Below are 20,661 nucleotides of genomic sequence, written 5' to 3'. Positions count from 1 at the left end.
CCACCGCCCGGCCCATAAAGAGTATTTCTTATTTTGACACTTCTACTCTGGATCATATGGAGGCAGCTGCTAATCTGCCATCTTGCCCAGAAATCTCTGGGATAGTTCCTATTGCTATGCCTTCAAGCCAATAGTTTCTCCTACAGTGTTGAATCTTCCAGTCTTATATGGAATATTTTTCATCTCATATATTCCAGTTTTGATCCTTTTATTTTCAACTTGTATCTTTTTTGTTACTTTCCCTGTCTCTTCTGAATGTTTAAAATCTATTGAATACAATGACAATAACCATTTAAATGTTTTCTCTGCCCGTCCTAACATCTGGCTCATTATTATTATGTTATGCATTGTTTTGTCTTTTTAAGAATTTATTATTAATTTTTTTGTTTGTTTTTAATCTTCTTTTTTGACACAGGGTCTTACCACATAGCCCATGCTGGCTTCTAACTGGAGGTCTATTGCCTCTGCCTTCCAAGTGCTGGGACTACAAGCAAGCATCTGTTCTCTGCTACATCTTTGGGTGAACGTTAGAAACTGTGAATTTTGCAGTGATTCTCAAACTGTGGGTCATGACCCCTTTAGGGGACAAATGACCCTTTCACATGGATCTTCCAAGACCACTGGAAAACACAAGGTATTTACATCATGATCATAACAGTAAAATTACAGTTATGAAGTAGCAACAAAAATAATTCTATGGTGGGGGTGGGGGGGTGTTCACCATAACATGAGGAACTGTACTAAAGGATCACAGCATTAGGAAAGTTGAGAACCGCTGGGGTTCTCCCCACTCCCTTGTGTTTTCTGTACTCTATGCCTATAAGTTTCCTTGAACATTTTCTCTCGGAGGAGTCAAATAACTTGGAACAGTCATATTGTTCACATTTTGCTTTGATATTCTGTTAGTCATTTGGGGAGCAATGGCAAGTCTAGGGCTGATTATTGCTCCCCTCTGAGGCAAGACCTTAGTGAATGTTCCACCCAGTGGCCAATTACTGATGTGTTTTTCCGGTCTGACCAGTGGGAACGGGTTCTGGGCCTGGTACTCACAGTTTCTGTGACTCTTGCAGATGGTTCATTCTTCAGCCTTGAGTACACGCATTGATCAGTGCTCTGAATACGCAGTGGAGACTTGCTGCAGGTCTCCAGGGTTCTCTGTAGCTCTCTCCTTGTGAGCGTGCTTGCCTAGGCAATACTTAGTCTTCCTGGATATTCCCCTCCGTTCTCATTCCTTGTTCCACAGCTGGAAATTCTGCTCAAGGCAATAAGCTGAGATAATAATAGAACTCACCTTGATTATTCTCAGTGCCCTTCATTGCTTGATGTCCACTATGCTGTGTGTATGTGTTGAAAGGGAAAGTGAGGGTAAATGCAGCCTCTACCTGTGGTAGTGTGGATGTATTTGGCCCCTATAAGCTTATAGGGAGTGGCATTATTAGGAGGTGTGGCCCTGTTGGAGGAAGTGTGGTCTTGTTGGAAGAGGCTGGAGGGCACACCTTTAATCCAGACCTTGAGGCTGGAGGGCACACCTTTAATCTGGGCCACACCTTCTGTTGGAAGTGTGTCACTGTGGGGGCGGGCTTTAAGGTCTTCTTCTCAAGCTTCACTGGGTGTGACAGTCTGTCAGCTTCCTGTTGCATCTGAGTCAAGATGTAGGAATCAGCTCCAGCACCACATCTGCCTACATACTGCCATGAACCCTGCCATGATGGACTGAATCTCTGAACTGTAAGCAAGTTACCACGATTAAATGTTTTCCTTTATAAGAGTTGCCATGGTCATGGTGTCTCTTCACAGTAATAAAAACTTAAGACACTACCTTTCTCTGTCTTAACCAGAAACAAAAGTTGGTAGGCATTAGTATTTTATTATGCACTCAGATGTGACTGAGGTACCAACTATGGCCAGGTATTAAGCTAGATAGTGGCTATGCAATGAACAAAAAGAATATGGTCCCCAGCCTCATGGCAAGCTTTTATTTTTGATTAACTTCAAGGAGAAGTCACTAAATGATACAGTTCTTGGATTTATGTATATAGACAGGAATCATACTGGTTCGTCCTTTTTAGGGAATTTGACTTAGGAGAAACTGAAACGAAGGTGGTAGCACAAATCAGACTGAAAAAGCCATGTATGAGATGCAAAGACTCTGGGCATTTTGAGTTAGAAATTACTGAGTCTGATCTGAGATCTAAGGGAAAATGCCATGAAATAAATGACCTCTGAGTTGAATCTTGACCACTGTCTCTGACTCTGAGTGATGGGGAGGCAGAAGGTGGAGAGGAGGCAAAAACTTTTAAACACAGCAGTTAATTACAAATCCTTGTGGTATCTCTAACCATCTGCCTTGTTCTTTCCTGCCAGAACCCTCAGGATGGACTTCTGAGGATTCTGTGTACTTTTCCAGCTATTTTGATTGGCCTAATCAACCGGGTTAGGGTAGAATTTCCATACCATTCTGGCCAATGAGAAGAGGGGATCTGGTAGGAAAGTCAGGAAGAAAACTGTTTCTTTGCTACTGGAGAAAAACAAAAAACTTTAAAACCTGGTTCCTTGATGATGCCCCTGAGCCATGTGCATGAGCCGGTCCCAAGTTGATTTAACTCAAGACTTTCTGAGCAGAGGACTAGGCTGGTGGCTAAAGCGCTTGTGCAACCAATCTGAGGACCTTAGTTTGGAACCCATGGAAAGCTGGATGCTACTGAAGCAGGAGAATCCTTGGATGCTCATGAGCCAGACTATGTACATCTAACCACAGACAGGACTCGGAACAAAGGTGCCAACCCCCCCCCAACAAACAAACAAACAAACAAACAAACAAACAAAAAAACCACACACCCACACAAAGACGTGTTAAGACTTTTTGATACATGAAATAATAATGTTATCTTAACTTTCAGTCTGAGTTTGGATGGTATTACTTGCAACAAACAAATCGGCATACCCTAACCTATCAATTCAACTATTTGAAACTGCCTTTCCTTTGCACTGGTTCAGCCCTCAGCTACGTGCCTCCTCCTGCTTGGGGGATCCTTTGTCTCATTATGGATGATGGTTAACTTAGGAAGCGAAAATGTGCTTCATCATTCAGTCTCCCCATATAAGCTGGGGGGGGGGGGGGAGAGAAAAAGCAAGCCTTAAAAAGGAAAGAAAATAATCGTTTAGTGGAGAACCTCGGTCAGCTGGCATCATCACTTTTCCTGATCACTTGGTTGAGGGGACTTCTTAATTCTCCAGGGAAGACTGGAAAAAAAAAATGCAGGAAGAGAATGTAGGCAAGCTCCAGGGGAAATTACATGAAAGCTTCCGGATTCACAGCTGAGCGGGGAATTCCCACAGGGAAACAATCTGTGGGAAGCGTGTGGCAGGAAGCCTAACTGTAGCAAGCGTGAAGCTGGGCCACCTTCATTCCTGACATTCCGACTGAACTCCAGGGAGCCCAGCCAGTCTCCACTCACTTTCCCATCCCCTTTCCAAGCTCTCCTTCTCTCCTCCCCAACTCAATTTATATCCCCTTTGCCTTGTGAACAGAGGGCACTAAGCCACTTAACCCCAAGGCATTTGTGTTTGAAAAGTTCATTAGTCAGGATTCTCTCAGGGAAAAGAAACAGCAGGATAAGTAAGTGTAATGAGTCTTTTTCTGTCCTGTCAGCTAGCTCCCAAATAATGACACGGAGATTTATTATGAAAGCTCAGCCTGTAGCTTAGGCTTGTTCCTAACTAGCTCTTTAACTTAAATGAACCCATTTATATGTAATCTACTTGGTGCTAGCTCTCTTCCATCTTGTACTTCCTGTTTCCTCTCCGTGTCTCCAGGCTTCTCCACCTTTCTCTTCCCAGAGTCCTCTCTGTCTCCAGAAGTCCCTCCTAACCTCTTCCTATCTAGGCCTCTTCCTTCCTATTGGTCATTCAGCTCTTTATTGAACCAATCAGAAGGAGCCTTGGCAAAGATACCTCTTCACAGTGTAAAATACTCTGCAACAAATATTGTAAAAGTTGCAATAAATATTGTATTGTAAAAGAGGATTTATTAGATTGGCTTACAGTATAGGAGCTGGCTAGTCCATTGGTGGCCACCAGTGTTCTGGAGAAGCTGAGGATTTGAGAGAGCTGCTCGGCCCTAATCTAGTGCTGAAGGGTCAGAAGAAGCCTGGAGAGTCACTGGTCTTCAGTCCACCTTGGAAGCCTGAAGAAGCTGCAGTCTGACCACAGTGGCAATACTCACCAGCATGAGGTAAAGGTGGCGAGCTGCCCTGCTTTCCCCTAGGCTCTGCATCTGGGAGCTGCCCTCTCTAAGGGCCTCCTTCCTGTTAATACTTCTTGGAAATGTTTCACAGACATGCCCAGAGGAATGTCTCTTACTTGATTCCAGCCAAGTTAACAATCAAGGGAGCATTTCATCCCCAAAGCAATGTGTTTCCTTTGCTGAAAGTCCACACCTCTATACCAACAACTGAGACATTTCTAGTTTCAAATACAGCACTTCTTACCCCAATAGAAAATCAACAAAGGAACACTAGATCCATCAGACACTGGACGTTCCCCGCCCCCTTCGCATGGGCCAGGTCTCGATGACAAATGGAGGGGTTGTACAAGGTCACAGAGCATTACTTCCAACTCCTCTGTCCTCTGCCAGCTAACATAGGACCCTCACAAGCCACAGCTCCCGGCCTGGCTTACCTACTTATCTCTAGTCTCCGTTACTATGTATCATTCACTCCAGACAGCCTTCCCTGCTTGATCCACTTTATACACTGTGTAGAACCATGGCTGTCTTGTTCTTCATTATTCCCTCAAGACTTAGATCGAGATTCAGGAAAGGTGCAAAGCTACACAGAGAAACCCTGTCTTGGAAAACAAAACAAAACAAAACAAAACAAAACAAAACAAAACAACCAACTTAGATGTAGCAGCCCATTGTTTTAATTTGTTAGCAGAAAATGGTCTTTATAGAAGGTTCTTTGCATCTCTGCTATGGTGTCCTGACTTCCTTATTACAAGGGCAAGAAGACAGACCAATGAACTTTCCTTGAGAATGTTAAGAAGGTGAGGGAGGTGAGCAGAAAACAAGCCCGGGCGGTACTATAGTTCTTAGGGCTGGGCATGGGGGAGATTTCTCCAACCACAGTTTCCTGCAACTCTTTAGAGCAGCGGTTCTCAACCTTCCTAAGGCTACAACCCTTTAATACAGTTTCTCATGGTGTGGTGACCCCCAACCATAAAATCATTTCCTTGCTACTTCATAACTGTAATTTTACTACTGTTATGAGTCGCAATGTAAATATCTGGTGTGTAATCCCAAAGGGGGTGTGACCCAGAGGTTGAGAAACTCTGTTTTAGACTATCCAATGACCCTCTGATACTTTAATAGAATCCCAACACCAACAGCCCTTCATGCATTCTTGTGAAAAGAATGATTAAGTTCAGACCTGCATCATCAGTGTGACAGCCAGTAGCTATGCGTGGCTATTTACATTTAAACTCAGCTATTGAGCTGGGACCGGCTCTATGTCAACTATTCAATGGTCACTACATATAGGACAGTCCATGTAGAGAACATTTCTGTCATTCAGAAAGTTATATAATATAGACCATCTCTGATTAGTATCTTTATTTCAGATTTGATATGCTGGTAGAAATTAAATCACGTAGTGGGTTTGTAAAATGACTTGGAAACATTCAGAAAGAACAGCATTATAATCTGGTGTCTCTGTTTCTTTTGGGAAGCCTCTCCCCTATAGGGGCTAGAAAGGACTTCTCCTTTCTCACAGGTCCCCTCCCACAGCCCTACAGCCTTATCTCCTGGATGTTGAGATTGCCTCCTCCCTAATCTGGGGGACCACGCCCATCCTGGCCTCCTTCCAGACTCTTGTGCAGGTAACCACAAAGCAAACTGTGTTAACTGGAGTCGAATTGGGCTTAAGTGCCCATCTCTGGGCAAACCTGCGACTGAGGTTCGGGCTCTCAGTTTAAAGCTGAGGGGGAGCTCTGTTTCTCTACGCCGGAGGAAGAGCTATCACTCCGAACATCTGTTGCTTCCCCCCACGCCCCCTAATAAAGAACTTCTTTCCGGTCGTGCAGAGAGCCTTCCAGTCCGCAGCCCCCTTCGTCTGGGCCCGCCCCTCGCAACCAGATCGCGGGGAGGGGCCGAGGCGAAACCCGAGCCCGGCGCCCACCACCCGGGCTGGCGACGTGGCTCCGCGGCCCCGGCCTCCCCCGGCAGCGCCGCGGCCAATGGGCGTGTGAGTGGGGCGGCCCGAGCCTTCCTTCGCCAGCCGGGCGCGCCCCTCGCTGGGGAGGGGACAGCGGCTGCGGCGCTGCGAACCCCTACTGCCCCGCCACCATCCTCTGCTCGCGACCATGGCGCACGGTGGCCGCCTGGGACTCGCCCTGGGGCTGCTGCTGCTGCTGGCGCTGGCGCTGACGCTGCGAGCCAAGCCCACCGTGCGCAAGGAGCGCGTGGTGCGGCCCGACTCGGAGCTGGGCGAGCGGCCGCCCGAGGACAACCAGAGCTTCCAGTACGATCACGAGGCCTTCCTGGGCAAGGAGGACTCCAAGACCTTCGATCAGCTAAGCCCGGAGGAGAGCAAGGAGAGGCTGGGGTGAGGCCGCGGCCCGGGCCGCGCGGGGGACCACGCAGGGGCCCACGGCAATCTCGGAGGGGAGCCACGCGGGACCTCCGGAGCAAAGCGAAAGCGAAATCGTGCCAGTTGGTCACAGCGGCGAGGCCGGAGCCGGGCTCAGCGGCACAAAGTTGCCAGCGGGCGCCCAGACCCCGCGTGGAGGTCGCCGCCACGCCCCGGCCGGGATAGCTTCCCACGGGCAGGCGAGAACGTGGCAGCGGCCGCGGGAGCTGGGAGCAAGAGGGCCCGCCCCCTCCTTTAGGTTGCATCAGAAGAGACAGAAGAGAGTGAGCCAGAGTTTGTTAGCTGTGGCCTTTTGGTACACGAGTTCTTTCCCCCAGTCTTAGCCCCAGAGAGAGGCGCTTGAGACTTGGTAAAAGCGTCTCAAGACTCAAAAGAGATGGGGAAGAGCTGAATGAAGGGGGCAGTCGACGGAGAGGCTTATCGTTGGCCTGTCTCTGGGTCAGGGTCTTGTCGTCCGACCAATCATCCCAGGAATCTCATGCACAGACATAGGAGTTTCTAAAAGGGGTCACTGAAGCTAGTAGATGGGGGAGGAGGCGCAGAGATGGAAACAGATTCCTTGGGCTCTGCTTCCCAGCCTTTTGGGTGAGGCGCTCAGTTTTTTGGCAACTGGTTGTCAGGGGCAAAAAAAAAAAAAAAAAAAAAAAAAAAAGCTGCAGAATGGCTATGGTGGTGCACTGTGAGCTTAACTTGGAATCAGGAACTAAATCTGGGCAACATCTCAGTACTCCCTCACCTGATCTCCCCAGGAGACACTCGGCGTTGTGCACTTATCTGAAAACCTTTCGGAGGGACTAGTAGTGAAGAGCAGGTGGAGGTCGGGCTGGGAGGAACACAGCGATCCAGCCTGTGGGCCACTAGAACTTCCGGAACCTGGCTCCTGGGGGGTGGAGGATCTTCGTGTTCTGCTACTGCTGAAAAGAACACGGCTATCTCCGAGCCGCAGAGAAGCCAGAGTGAGTCAATGGAACAGGATAAATGATACCTATTGTGTAGGTACAGCATCTGCCTGTTGTGATAAAAAAGACCTTTGGACTTCAAAGTTACCTCCAAACCCTGTCTTTACTCGGCAGGGAAGTACTTTCTCTTCTTGTTTTGGGACTAACAATAGGGGCCATTGATAATTCACTCTCTTGTTTGCTTTGAGGCCCCGGAGACTGATTTATTCTAGGGCCCTGATTGCAGCCATTCTGTTTTGTCTTGGAAAAGGAGGAGGGGGGAGAGAGTTAGGAACTGGAAACACTAGCTTAGGTCCTCTGGCTTCATTTAATTTCTTCATGGGGTGGTTAGCTTAAGTGGCAGCTGAAAGTGTTAATGGAGTTGTCTGGGTTTGACCCTTGTATGGAGACCTTGATTCTGTTATTTTATTCATGTAAGCATGGCAATGGCTGTTTGCGTTTGACATGTGGCAGGTACAAAGATGAACCCTCATACTGTAGGTCTCGGGGTGCTGGTCATCCCATGTGAGGACAGGCCAGTACTTTCAGGATTGCTGTGATGGCCACACGGAGAAACCATCACAGTCTGTGTGTTTATCGGGGCCCCTGGGGCTTCAGGTTGGAGAGGCTTGGGGTTTGCAGATGGAACCTCATCTGAGCTTATGAGGGGATTCAAAGGTTGACTGGTGTATGGTAACAGAAAGGTGTTCCTGAAGTGAGGGGCCAACTTGTTTATCAGGGTTTTGAACTTCTGTGAGGCAGGAGGGGTGCAGAGAAGAGGAAATGGGAAGTACAAGAGGAGGGAAAATAAAGGGCAGAGGGAAGAACCTTGAGGAGGTAGAGATGTTATCTGTGTGTTGGACAGAATGTCCTAATTTCCAAACTTGGTTAGGAAAGCCAACCAGGCAGTGTAACCGTGGCAGATAGGCAGTCCTGGGCAGTGGCTAGGTGAGGGTCGGTCTGTCTGGATGTTAGGACAGGAAAGATGCAGACACTTGTGGCAGCACTTGCCCATGACCCAGTGTTGAGGAAGGAACCAAGAATAACATCCAGGTCCCTGGCCTGAGCCCCTTCCCTTCTAAGGTAATACGGGCCGGAATTGGGCTATTTTAGCAATGACAGGTCTAGCCTGGGCTAAGTGATAAGTTGCCTCCCGGTCTTCTGCCTCAACAGCCCCCTCCAAGTCTGGGCTGCTGAGGGAGGAACTTGGCTAGATCTAGACAGCTTTGTGTCTATCACTTGACCATCTGTTAAAAACAAATGTCATCAGCCAGGCGGTGGTGGCCCACGCCTTTAATCCCAGCACTCGGGAGGCAGAGGCAGGCAGATCTCTGTGAGTTTGAGGCCAGCCTGGTCTACAGAGCGAGATCCAGGAAAGGCGCAAAGCTACACAGAGAAACCCTGTCTCGAAAAACCAAAAAAAAAAAAAAAAAAACCCACGTCATCATTAAAGATCTCTGAAGGGTTGCAAGTAAAGCCACAGACTGCGTACGATCTCAACGGCTTCATCTACTCTTAGAAAAATATAAATTACTTTCCAAAGTTGGGAGTGATTTCACCTGTCCACCTAGTTTCTGGTTTCTCTTGGTCCCTTGATGGCAGCTGGCAGGGGAACTCCATTTGCCCTAGGCCCTTCCTGGAAGCTTTACTCATTTCACGTTTTTGCTGAGAATGGGAATTTTTCTTCCACACTGGATTTACGTTGTTGTCCAGAGTGAGGAAAGACACCCCTCCTCCTCCTTTTCTTCATACATTTCTTGTCACTTGGGTGTTTCCACTTACAAGGGAAAGTGCCTCAGAGACTCGCTTCTGATCACACAAGAGCCAGAACGAAGACCTATGTGTCCCGACTAAAGCATTCTATCTACACTCCCTGTCCTTTCTCAGGATCTTACTCTCGAGAATTTCAAGAGAGGTCAAGATCACTCCTGTAATTTCAGTCAACAGTTTTGCTGTGCATTGGACTGATCTATGCCCTGGATGTTGTAGATCAAATGCTATTCTTTCCTCAAAGGAGGGGTTACATTGTTTCATGACATTGAGCCTCTGCTGGCCTAGGGTTCTGCTTCTCAGTGGTGTTGGGTAACCAGTGGGCAATGTTGCCAGTGTGTCCTCAGGATTGGAGCAGGGCCTGCCTGTGCAGGATTGAATGAATTCTGCTATGTCCAGCTGAGGCTTCCGGATGGAAGCCCAAGGATGCATGAGATTTAGTCTTTCCATCCCAGATCTGTTAAAGTTGTGCGTGAAGGGACACTTTAATGTTGTTAATAATGTCCACAAGTTCCAGAGAAAGGAGCTAGGGCTCCTTGGGTTCAGGTAGAGATGTTGACTTTTTTATGCCCACCCCACCCCACCCCCACCCTTCTCTACTTTTCCCTCTAAAAGTTATGAGTTACAGATCGAACTATATCTATAAAGAACTAAGGAATTCAGTTCCCATTTTTAATTCATTAGTATTAACTGTTAATCAGAACTGCTACTGACAAGAAAATTTATCACTGGATTGATTGAATTCTAGCCCCAAAGAAAGAAACTGAGTCATGGCAGGCCTGGATGACCTCATCCCAGGTGTGTGAAACTTCTGTTGAACATCAGCACTAGCTTGTGGGTGTTCAGTTTCCCACAGAGATGGCTCTCCTAGCTAGGGGCTGTTTCACTTAGAGATGGACAGATGGTGAGTTTCCAGCCTGAATTTTGCCCTGAACGACTGTTCACGATGCCTCAGTAGAGTCTAGTTTGAAATATCTGGGACCCAGGCCATGGTAGAGCTGGAAACTCAAGTGGGCACAGTGGTCAGCACCCAGTAGCAGGGGTACTGAGTTCCTTTGGCTGCCAGAGGGCCAGGTTTCTGGAAGAGGTTGCTTTAGCCAACAAGACTGGTCATCCTGGGTTTCTTAAGTTGCAAATCCTTGTACGTTCAAGGTGGTAGGATGGAAAACAAACAGCTCCCCCCTCCTTTAATTAACATAGAATTTTCTGTTGTTGTACCCCAAACTAAAAAGAATGTGTGCTCAACCCAGTTATACCTAATACTACCTGTGTGCTCGTGGAAAGATCATTCCACTTTTCTGGGCCTTGGTTTCCATTAAAGTGAAGGACAATTGGACTTCATTGGGGAACACAATATGTTTTGTCTTCCAGGTCAATTGTCATCAGTTGGTAGTAGCAGTCTCCAAAGTCCTGAGCTGAGAATTCGGAGTTCATATCTGGGTTTGAGAATGTTGAGGCATGATCCGTTAGTGAAGTATGCCACTGGCCCTGGTTCCAGGGAGGAAAAGGCATATCATTCTTGGAAAGAATGAACCTTAGGACCATTGGATCACTCATTGCCTGAATCTTAGTATTTTATAACATTTAAGACTGGAAATTGCTTGATATTTTGCTGGACAAAGACCATATAAGTCTTGATTATGGTCTTGAGGGATTTTTTTTTTTGTTTTATGTTATTATCATTATTAATACTTTTTTTAACTACAGGAAAATAGTTGATCGAATTGACAGTAATGGAGATGGCTTCGTCACCACTGAGGAGCTGAAAGTCTGGATCAAACGGGTACAGAAAAGATACATCTATGATAACGTCGCTAAAGTCTGGAAGGATTATGATAGGGACAAAGATGAAAAAATCTCCTGGGAAGAATACAAGCAGGCTACCTATGGCTACTACCTAGGTAAGAGGTGCCACAGTGGAGATTGCATGGTAGGGAACAGGCTCACAGGAGACTCTGTCACCATGGCTACCCCCTTTCAGCCCGGATGTCACAACCTTCAAAGTAAAACCTGTTGTGTAACATCCTCCTCTGCCTACTAAGAATGTACCAAGTTGCTTTCTTTGTCTGACAGAGGGGAAGGTGTCTTAGGTCACGGCCCTGCTTGAACTTAGCTCTCAGAGATACGCACAGAGAAAGAAGGAGAAAGAGGATGGATGTGCTTCTGGTGGTTCCAAATTGCTACTGAGGATGGGTAGTAAGGATGAAGTATGCCTGAACCATTCTGAGGAAGGACTTCCTTAGGAATGGATTTAAATTTGGAGAGATGGAGAGACTGTGAGGAAGGTGGCCGAGTTGGAGCGGCAGAGGCACGGACATGCATGCACGGTGGTTAGTCGTTTAGCAGGAGTATGGTGCAGACTCTCCAGATGCCTGATAACACAGCAGGGGAACAGCCTTGGGGGACAAGGAAGATAATCAAAGCCAGATTCCGAGAGCTTGAAAGCCAGCTGAGGCATTTAAACAAGATATTCTAGAACACACAGGGAATCCTCATATGTTCTAGATCAAAAAGTGAGACAATGAATGCGGAGGTTTGTAAATAAAGGTCTGAAGTGGTGTGGTCTAAAGCCGATGCTCTTCAGTATTTGCTGTAAAACCCCTAACGGGCGCTGCGACTGTGATGATGGGATGACCTGGCGGGAGAGGAGACACAAAGGGCATTTTGAATAGAAGTATTTTAAAGAACCCAGTGGGTGGGTCAGGATCTTTTGTGTGTGTGAAGAATGAGTGATCCAGAACAAAAGGTCCTCCTTAACAAAGGTTGACCGCTGCTGTGTGCACTCTGCAGGAAACCCCGCTGAGTTCCAGGATAGTTCTGACCATCACACCTTTAAAAAGATGCTGCCACGGGATGAGAGAAGGTTTAAAGCTTCAGACCTTGATGGTGACCTGACGGCTACTCGGGAGGAGTTCACTGCCTTTCTGCACCCAGAGGAGTTTGAACACATGAAGGAAATTGTAGTTTTGGTGAGAACCGTAAAAATGCAGACTGGGAAAAGACCCGGGAGAAAACTGTCCCCTCACCTTGTCCCTTTTCCCGGAAAGAGACTCAGCATGCTGGGAATTGAGGAAGGACTTGAAGTTGAATATGTCAGATCTCTATCTGCCCAGGAAGGAGTCAGGACAAGCTAGCTGCTGTAACAAATACCCCAATGGAAACCATTGAACACAAAGCAAGCTTGTTCCTTACTTGATTGAAGTCCATTAAGGCTAGTTCCAGGCAGATCCCCTCTAAATACTAGAAGGCACCCAGGCTGCCTCTGTCTTTAGTTCTCCATCTTAGAGCTTCAGGGTCATCCTGGGAACAGCTGGGGGGCAGACAAAGGACAGAGACAGAATGAAGAAATGTGATAGCCTGTCTTCACTATTCAGACCAGGAGAAAAAAGATACATATACCTGTTTATGTTCCGGCCCCCTTAGATATGCAGAGACTGAGAGACACCATTTAGACATGCACTCAGAAAGAGGTGATGGGTTAGAGCAGCCAGCTGGACTCTGCTCATTTTTTGTTGCTGGAATTACCTTCTTCCTTTCTTTTCTTTTCTTTTCTTTTTTCTTTTCTTTTCTTTTCTTTCTTCCTTCTTTTCTTCTTTCTTTCTTTCTTTCTTTCTTTCTTTCTTTCTTTCTTTCTTTCTTTCTTTCTTTCTTCCTTCCTCCTTCCTTTTCTTTTCTTCTTTCTTTCTTCCATCCATCCTTCCTTCCTTTTTTTCTTTCTTTTCTTGGTTTGTTCATTGAAAAATGGCTTGAAAGGAATAGAAAGCCTGGAAAGATAAAGTGAATTGCGGCTGGGACGGCTGCTGCTTCAGCAGTGGTCTCTAGAGAGAGGATGGCTGGATGCCAGGCTTATGAAAGGGCTGATGCTTGAAGGCCCCTGAGTGTCATTTCGTCCATTGGTCCCATTGGGTCCCATGTGTCTTCATTTTCCATGACATTTAAATGAATGCCATCACCTGTATCCTGGACAGAGTCAGTTCCAACTGCTGGGAAGCTGTTGACGAAAGATTTTGTTCATCTTGTTCAATAGCTCTGGGCACCTGAGATTTCCAACCAATGACAGTGTCCGCTCTGGCCTCATACTTTTGCCTCATGAGTATCATGACCCCAAGGACTGGGCAGTGGTCCAAGAATCATTCTTCTTTATCACCCAACATCCATTTAGTGATAACCAATTTTCCAGAGGACAATGGAGATGGAATTTGCCACAGGGGAATTGTTTGCCTTTGAGCAAGATCAGTGCTCTGGACTTAGTCTGTTTTCTTTGACTTGGAGTGTCCTTGAGTAGCTCGGCGCATGGATGGCAAATTCACTGAGTTACTGAGGCTGGGGGCGGGCGGTGGGCAACAACTCCAAGTCAAATGTCGCTTATTAGAGTAGTCAGTTATACCTCTAATGTTTAGTTCTCCAGTTTTATGTGTCTCCGACAGCAGCTGAGTATTCCTGGCTCTTAGCTGTGGAATCTATTTTTATCTTCCCCTCTCGTAGGTGTCCTTAGGCTGGACTCTCTCGGACTCCTAGGGCAATGGCTGGTGATGGATAGTGTTGGTCTGGCAGGGCTTCTTGAGAGCGTCAGAGCTCAGCTGAGTTTCCAGACACCTTTTCCTTTGAAGAAAGGGTTCTGCCCTGGAAACTGGAGAGATGATATGGGGATACCAACCATCACCTGTTGTTTGTTTGTTTGTTTGTTTGTTTGTTTGTTTGTTTTAATGTAATGGACTACCCAAGGAGCTAAGAGAACGAGGCATTAGTCACCAACTGTTTAGACATAAAAGCCAGATGAAGAGACAATAGGAGTCTCGGACTTACTTAAAGCACGTGGCCATCTGGTGTTTCCCATTGCTTCCTAGGAAACACTGGAGGACATCGACAAGAACGGGGATGGTTTCGTGGACCAGGACGAATACATTGGTGAGTATGGACTGCAGTAGCTCCGCAGGCCACACTGGACCGCGTTCTTCTCCACCCGCACCCAGAGTCTGATGGCCGCACTGCTGGAGCTCCAACAGAGAGGGACCTTCAGCCCTGTTTGTTGGATTAGCCCAGTTGGTGCAAAGTGAGCAATTAAGAGTTCCCCCAGGAGAGAAAAAGCAAAAGGACAGCCAGCAGCCAGCAGCCACAGGGCCCAGGGGAGCTCTTGGTCACACTGCCTTGGAAGTGGGTGTGGAAAGGTAAACCTTTCCGTGGTGTGCACAGTTGTCCCTTGTTAGAACCGCTCATCCTCTGGTGTGCCATCTTGTGACTAGCAGTGCCATATTTGGCATTTTCTTATTGAGAAGCATCAGGGAGAATCGTCTGATGGAAGCTCAGATCCACAATGGACAGCAGTCCCCAAGCACAAAAATCTGCAGCCAACATGGAAATTTGCATATGATCCCCACCAACCGCACCGCTGTGGTGTGTGGCTCCAGCCTCGGGCCGCCATCTTGTACGAACCCTCCTTTTCCTGTCTCAAGTAAAATCTCTCGATTAGGTATTGACTTCTGGGGAGAGATCAGAAACTTTGTGAATGTGTTTAACAGATGCAGTTACCTTTAGATTGTAATACTGAGCCCAAGCTGCCTCGTTCTCTGTTTTGTGGTTGTATGATTTTTGTCCCCACCAAAGGACAAGCACCTTTGGTAATGACGAACACAGCCTCTGCTCATTGTGAAAAGTCATACATGGTCCTAGAACTGAACATTTCGCTGTCTGTCGTGGGTAACAGCCAGGTAGCTCTTTGCCTCGGTAATTAAAGTGATCTTGGTGACTGTAGCTTTTTATGGTAAGGATGCTAATAGTGACCTCATCAGTGCGAGCAGAGGAGCAGCCCTCCTCTTGAGAGGCCCATAAGGGAAGGGAGCATTCAGAGCCTCAGACCTGTCACCATGACAGCAGTGATTGAATGAGACAAAAAGAAAGGCTTCCTGATAAAAACAAACAATTGGGCACTTTTGATTAACAGTGTACGCTCTTGACGGCCCTCCTGAACTCTGCCTTGAGATGGTGCCCCACAGGGGCAAAATTCAGAGTGGCTTTGACGAAAAGAAGCATTTCGTTGTGGACACTGTGCAGAGAGGGGAGGAAGCTATTGTGCTTGGGAGTCAGATTTTCAGCAGCCAATAGTGAGAAAGACTTGATGTGTGAACTTGCCAGGCAAGGGACCTGATTTCCAGGGTGTTGTTACTTTAGACAAGCCAAGGAGTTGCTAGTGTGGCGTTCTGGAAAGGGTTCTGGGGTGAGGAGCCCTGGCTCCCCCACCCACTGACTGCGTGAGCCTGGGAGAGTTGTGTAATCCCTCTCTGCCTCCGTTTTCTCCTCCGTTACATGATGACAAACAGCGCTCGTTCCTGCGGGGCTGAATGAAGCTCAGACTAGCTGATGGGATAGTCCTTTCTCAAAATCAGTATGCGGAGGTGGGTGTAGTGCTTGTTGTGAAAGTATGAAGAGCCGAGGTCACATCTCCAGTATCCACATAAAAAGTCTGGAGTTGCGGCACACACCCGTAATCCCTGCACAGCAGGACCCTGGGGCTCAGTGACAGCCAGTCTCACGTCAGTGAACTCCCGGTGCATTGAGAGACCCTGTCTCAAAGTACAAGGTGAAATAGTGATGAAGACACCTGACATAAACCTTTGACCACCACACACTTAGAGTCCACGGGAACATGTACACACACACACACACACACACACACACACACACACACACACACACACACACACACGCGCGCGCGCGCGCGCAAATATCAGGCATGATTATTCTCTTTTTTTTTAAATTTTTTTTCAAGACAGGGTTTCTCTGTATACAACCTGGTTGTTACACAGAACTCTGTAGACCAGGCTGGCCCGGAACTCAGAGATCCTCCTGCGTCTGCCCTCTGAGCACTGGGATTAAAGGCATGGGACTGACTACTTTATGGCTTTTCTTTTCCTGCTTCCTTCAAGTGCCTGCTCTCGCTGATGACTGACTTGCCCTTTATATTGAAACTTTATACAAAGAACCTGTTTTCTGTTTTGAAACATTATTATATTTTTCCCCAAATTGAAACTTTACAACCAAAAGCTTTTTTTCCACACTGAAATGTTATCATGAAGAACTTTGTTATTTTCTTCTATATTGAAACTTTTTCCACTTAAGGTTTCAAAACTGTGTTTCCTTCAAAGAGAAACTACCCATGGGGTGTAAGTAGACAATAGCAAAACTGTGTGAGAGCTGGGCATGGTAGCACACACTTTAATCCCAGCACTTGGCAGACAGAGGCAGGCGAATCTCTAAAGAGTTCCAGGCACCCTGCTCTATATAGTGAGTTCCAGGCCAGGCTGGCTATAGAGTGAGACCCTGTCTCAAAACAAACAAAAGGCAGTTTGTGAATGTTCCCTTCTCCTTTTTCCCGGTATTTTATAAAACTGAGATAATGAGCCGGGCAGTGGTGGTGCCCGCCTTTAATCCCAGCACGGATCTCTATGAATTCGAGGCCAGCCTGGTCTACAGACTGAGATCCAGGACGGGCACCAAAACTACACGGAGAAACCCTGTCTTGAAAAACAAAAAACAAAAAAAAAAACAAAAAAAAGAGAGAGAAAGAGAGAGAGAGATAATGATCTATCTTATTGTAATAGATATTAATACTTTAATATCTTAAAGTATAGAGGGGTGAATAAAATAAAAGAAAGCCCTTTGAAAATGGGGCAAGCCACAGTCATAATCATAGAGGGGATGAGGGGTTGGCAGGAAGCCTTCAGTGGTCCTGTGCAGTGGTCCTGTGCAGTGGTCCTGTGCAGTGGTCCTCTGGTTCAAACAAGCTGTGGATTGTATCTTCGTTTTCATTTGTAAGATGGGGGACTAGCAGCTACTTCAGGTGATATAAAGGAACTGAAGTGGAAATGTGTATAGGAGGACACTTCCTAATGTATCTGGGCTGTGGAAAGTACCCAGTGGGATTTGTTTTCACCCTTACAGTGCCAGTTGGAATAGAGGCTTATGGAATAGAGGTTCTCCCAGAAATAGCCCTTCAGTCTTCATAAACATGATTTAGCAATTATTATCTCCATTTTACGAGCTTTGGGCTCAGATGCTGAACTAAGAGATTCCAAGGCTCATCTTCTGGCTCTAACCAAGTCTTCCTGTCACACACCTCGTGGTGTCTATAGTGTGTAGATCAGTGGCCATTCCTCAGCTTTGCAGCCACTGTGATTTAGCTCTCTCCATGGGATATCACCTTTCCAGAAACTCAGGGGTCGAATTTTTTTGTCTTCTGTAACTAAGAACAGCTTTGTCTTCTAGCGGACATGTTTTCCCACGAGGACAACGGCCCTGAGCCAGACTGGGTTGTGTCCGAACGGGAGCAGTTCAATGATTTCCGAGATCTGAACAAGGATGGGAAGCTGGACAAGGAGGAGATTCGCCACTGGATCCTCCCTCAGGACTATGACCACGCACAGGCTGAGGCCCGGCACCTGGTTTACGAGTCAGACAAAAACAAGGTAGCTTCCAGGTTCAGAGCCCTTGATTGACAGGAAGCAATTGGTTCAAGATAGGGTTTGTTTGCCTTGTTAGTTGTCTCTGGTTGCGTACCTATTTACCCCCGCCTCCGCCCAGTAGAGATCTGTACTTACCATGACAGCTATAGTGAGCAACTTAGACTTCATCTTTTCTGGGCTATAGACTAAAGTTACTAAGTCACAGCCTCTAGGGTGTGATGTTAAAACATTAACATCTTTCATATAGTCCAGGCATGGATTTAAGAAATTAACCCAGTGTGTCTTGAGGCAAGCCTATTCCTCCCTTCATCTAGTCATCAGATATTGATTAAACTTCGATGATATGACTGTCATAGGGAGTCCATCCCGTTGGAGGTCAGTCGACTCAGGCAAGTTCCTGGGTGTTGGTTGGTTTGCGGGCAGGAGCTCTAATGATTACCAGTATTTCCATATCCACTGATGGGTATCTAAGTAGTTAGGGGCTGGGAGTGTTTGTAGCTCAGTAGTAGAGCACTTGGCTATCACGAGTCAGGCTCCGGGTTCCAGCCCTAGTACTATAGTAATAATTTATTAGAATCCAAGCGTGTAAATAAGATTAAGACAAAATTCTTGCCTCGTCGGACTTTGTTACTTGCCCCCCCCCCCAAGCGTCGCAGACCTACGTGTTAAACAGTGAGGCCGTGAAAGGAGTGGGGTCCTTCCGACCTGATCTGGGAATAATGCCCACACTGCTTGTAGAGTCTGGCTTCTGAATTCTCAGAGACCTAGCTGAGGCTCTGTAGCACCGCTTTTACAGACAGTGAGAGTTATTCCAGTTCGGAGTTCTGCCTGGTGGTCACGGGAGGTGAGGGGGGGCACAGAAGGTGCTGGGCTATTAGATGTGGCGTTTGTAACCCCGCAGATCAGTGACGTCAAGCTCTCTGTCTTCCCACAGGATGAGCTGCTAACCAAGGAGGAGATTCTAGACAACTGGAACATGTTTGTGGGAAGCCAGGCTACCAATTACGGGGAAGATCTCACAAAAAATCACGATGAACTATGAAAGACCCTCGTCCTGATGCGGCCGATCCTCAGGGGCGTTCTTCAGGTGTCCTGGGCGTTGTGACAGTTTCAGATGTGTCCCTCAACCATGAGATTACACCTCAGATTGGGGTAAAAATGAGTTTTCGTTCCCTGTTTACTGGAAAATAGCCATCGCTGTTGATTCCAGTAGGATCTCCCCTGAGGCACGTTCTAATCCTGGCAATTGCAATTCTCTGAGGGGATACATTGCTACGACTTTCTAGTCCGACTCCCCCACTTAAGTTAAAGGGATGGGGAAGAAAATGTGAAAGGGTTCTTTTTTTTTTTTTTTTTTTATTTTTAGTAGTTTTTATTTGTTTTGTTTTTTTTTTTTTTTTATATATATTTTTTATTTTACAATACCATTCAGTTCTACATATCAGCCATGGGTTCCCCTATTCTCCCCCCTCCCACGCCCTCCCCTTACCCCCAGCCCACCCTCCATTCCCACCTCCTCCAGGACAAGTCCTCCCCCGAGGACTGTGATCGACTTGGTAGACTCAGTCCAGGGAGGTCCAGTCCCTTCCTCCCAGACTGAGCCAAGTGTCCCTGCATAAGTTCCTGGTTTCAAACAGCCAACTCATGGAATGAGCACAGGACTTGGTCCCACTGCCTAAATGCCTCCCAAACTGATCAAGCCAATCAACTGTCTCACCTAGTGAAAGGGTTCTTTATGGGGGCAGGGGGACACTGCACAGAGTGACTGCTGTGTGTTTGAACTCTTAGATTTGGGGGGTTTTTAGTTGCCACTGTTAAACAGTGGTGAAGGAAAATTCTGAGGAAGTCAATGTTCTATTGTCCTAGGTCGGCTAACCTTGGAGCGGGCATGGTATTTCAAATTCTTTATATTTTGAGCTGTTACTGTAAGTGGTATATAAACTTTTTTGTGTTTTTCTGTATGGGCCTGCTAATGTGCACAATAATCCCACATCTTTGGGTTTTTTTTGTTTTTATACTAAGAAGCAATCAAAAAAGATAATGTGAACAAGAAAAGAATTTTAAAGATAGGGAAAAGATGAATGCCAGGTATTTGAAAAACTATATGACCATGGTCAACACTTTAAATATACTTGAGAAACTTTTTTTCATGTTAATGAGTGGGTCTGGTTTTTGAAATAGTCAATAGAAACACAGTTCTTTCCTGGGTGTGAGTTCAAGGGAATCCAGATGTAGTGGCATTTATTGTTTGTTGAGTCCTGAACCTTTAAGCCTGATTCCAGCACAGCTTATGCCAAGGCAACAGGACAAGGTGATAATCTAAGCCGTTGACCAAACTAGCTGGAGTAACAATTTCCAGATGAAATTCCACCTTGTAAACAGGAGGCAGATGGAATAAAGGATACCCTTGATTTCTCTGTGTGTCTTGTGGTGTTTGACTTCATAGAAAGTGTGCTTTCGTTGTTCCTCTCAAGTTAAACAGTACTGGGAGTCCATGGATCAGATTGAGATGGATTAGGTTATCAGCGAGCTCAAAACAATCCATACTTGCTGATTTCATCGCTGTGAACTTCATGTCCTTCTCTGCAGTGAGGGAACTCGATGTCGTTGTCACAGTAGGATCTTTCTGAGACAGGTACTAACTGGAAAATTCAGACCTCTTACCGTTGCCTGTGAGGCCTGCCTGACGGGATCCAGCCCTGCCTCCCTCGGAGAATCGGAGAATCGTCCCTTTACTCTTTCCCCACCCTTCACTCCACACTGCACCCCACTGACTTGGTTGCCCTCAAACACGCTGAAGTGTTGCTAAGATTCCCTCCCTGGGTGACATAGGAGCAGTGTCCCAAC

General features: G+C 46.7%; 1 protein-coding gene across 1 annotated transcript; it reads left to right on the top strand.

Moving 5' to 3' along the window:
* The first annotated feature begins 6,232 nt into the window (after positions 1–6,232).
* On the top strand, positions 6,233–20,229 carry Rcn1 (reticulocalbin 1). The gene is made up of 6 exons (XM_015994775.3): positions 6,233–6,602; positions 11,063–11,256; positions 12,146–12,324; positions 14,203–14,263; positions 17,618–17,817; positions 18,749–20,229. Exons 1-6 carry the CDS (start codon positions 6,361–6,363, stop codon positions 18,854–18,856), a joined length of 984 nt encoding a protein of 327 aa, XP_015850261.1. The 5' UTR covers positions 6,233–6,360; the 3' UTR covers positions 18,857–20,229.
* The last annotated feature ends 432 nt before the right edge of the window (positions 20,230–20,661 follow it).

The sequence above is a fragment of the Peromyscus maniculatus genome, chromosome 4, assembly GCF_049852395.1.
Source record: "Peromyscus maniculatus bairdii isolate BWxNUB_F1_BW_parent chromosome 4, HU_Pman_BW_mat_3.1, whole genome shotgun sequence".
Lineage (NCBI taxonomy): Eukaryota > Metazoa > Chordata > Mammalia > Rodentia > Cricetidae > Peromyscus > Peromyscus maniculatus.
Note: the sequence above shows the minus strand (reverse complement) of the source record. Positions and strands in the feature narration are given on the sequence as shown.

Excerpts from the sequence above, each read along its gene's own strand:
- Rcn1 (XM_015994775.3), top strand. The coding sequence starts at position 6,361 with ATGGCGCACGGTGGCCGCCTGGGACTCGCCCTGGGGCTGCTGCTGCTG. Across the intron at positions 6,603-11,062 it reads GAGAGCAAGGAGAGGCTGGG|GAAAATAGTTGATCGAATTG; the intron begins GTGAGGCCGCGG and ends TTTTAACTACAG. Across the intron at positions 17,818-18,748 it reads ACGAGTCAGACAAAAACAAG|GATGAGCTGCTAACCAAGGA; the intron begins GTAGCTTCCAGG and ends GTCTTCCCACAG.